Source organism: Nansenia antarctica (assembly GCF_963989245.1).
Source record: "Nansenia antarctica genome assembly, chromosome: 13".
Classification (NCBI taxonomy): Eukaryota; Metazoa; Chordata; class Actinopteri; order Argentiniformes; family Microstomatidae; genus Nansenia; species Nansenia antarctica.
In genome coordinates this window covers 23,037,934-23,039,441 of record NC_137683.1, presented here as the reverse complement: position 1 = coordinate 23,039,441, position 1,508 = coordinate 23,037,934, and the positions used below count along the sequence as shown (strand labels likewise).

Genomic DNA, 1,508 nt, shown 5'->3' with positions numbered 1-1,508 from the left:
GCTAGTACACCGCTCAACCCTGTCTCTGTCTCGCTGTCCCTCTGTCTCTGTCTCTCTCAGTCTTTTTCTCTTCCTTGCATTTGGCACAGTGTCTATATTAATCAGAGATGTGGGTCAATCTCTGCGCTCTCACCGAACCCTCCTGTTCACGCCATGATTGATGCGTCCACTCCCCTTCCCTGTGTGTTGATGGATGGAGTTTCAGCTGTAAGTGTTTGTTAAGAACACTGCTTACTCAGTAATAATTACTGGGCCAACACTGGGGCACGTTGTTAGCGAAGCGTAATTTTGCATAACACTTTCGGCTTCGTTCAGTGTGTGTGTGTGTGTGTGTGTGTGTGTGTGTGTCTGTGTGTGTGTGTGTGTGTGTGTGTGTGTGTATGTGCTGCAGTGTTGCCCTACTCTGGCAGCATTTGCAGAAGTCTGCCTCCTGATCGATAGCTGGCCCCTTCGATGGTGTACCTACCACCAACTAAAGTGCTGAATCAAGCAACTCAATTACGTTCTACCGAGCCAGATGCCCCCCCACCCCCTCATACACACACCCACGCGTTGCTCCCCTGACACAATCTTATAAAGAATCCAGTCCCCGGGGAAGGGGAATCCTGTCATATATATCTGAATCCTGTCATCATAAAATGCTTTCTGGACCATGTTCAACGTCTGGGTAATTGCCGTTGGCCCCTCACGTGTAGGGTCTCTGCTTTACGGCGGCCGGTACTTACAACGCAACAAAAACAATCTGAGGAAATGTGAGTTATGAGGCGTTATGAGTAGGCAGGGAGCCAGCGTTTGGCTATAGTTGGCTGTATGTTTATGATGTGTTTGAGTATGCAACAGCTGTCATGATTCGCACACACACACGCACACACACACACACACACACACACACACAATATTCTGTGTTCTTCATGACATACTCCTTATTTACTTTTTTTTTTTTTTTTTACTATTTCCATAAGCAAACCACGGACCAAAACCAGCATTAACCAATCAACCCTCTGGATCTCCAAGAGTCCCAAGACAGACAGCATAGAAGTGTAAAGGAGACATGACATGATTCTACAGAATGAACTGAGCTGACAGGGTGGCCAAACAAGGGTCCATTTGGAGCGTGGCTCACCTCTCCATCTCTCTTTCTCTCTCTCTCTCTCTTTCTTTGTGTGTGTGTGTGTGTGTGTGTGTGTGTGTGTGTGTGTGTGTGTGTGTTAGGGGTAACATTAATTGGCAGCAGACAGAAGAAGTAATTAAGTGTCAGTAATTAAGGGAAGTGCGAGGGGGACACAGATAAAAGGAGGAACTTAAACGTCTCCTGTGAATGGAAAAGGGTCACGCCCACTTATCACACACAGGGGACAGACTTAGTCCTATTGAGCGTTGCTATGGTTACCGCCTAGGGAGATGAACGAGAGGAGAAACAGAAAAAGAGAGAAATTGAAAAGTTGGGAAAGAGAGAAGGAAATAAGTTGAAAGAGGGAAAGATCAGAAAAAGGGGGGGAAAAGAAAGG

At 46.6% G+C, this 1,508-nt stretch overlaps 1 protein-coding gene across 1 annotated transcript in view; it reads left to right on the top strand.

The window, feature by feature from the left end:
• Positions 1–1,044, top strand: part of chodl (chondrolectin) — a gene marked incomplete at both ends in the record, with an annotated part of 7,287 nt that extends 6,243 nt beyond the window's left edge. The window contains one exon of the mRNA XM_080544117.1: positions 963–1,044. Within this exon, the coding sequence (XP_080400243.1) occupies positions 963–1,044 (82 nt within the window). The remainder of the gene's footprint in view (positions 1–962) is intronic.
• Between the last annotated feature and the right edge of the window lie 464 nt (positions 1,045–1,508).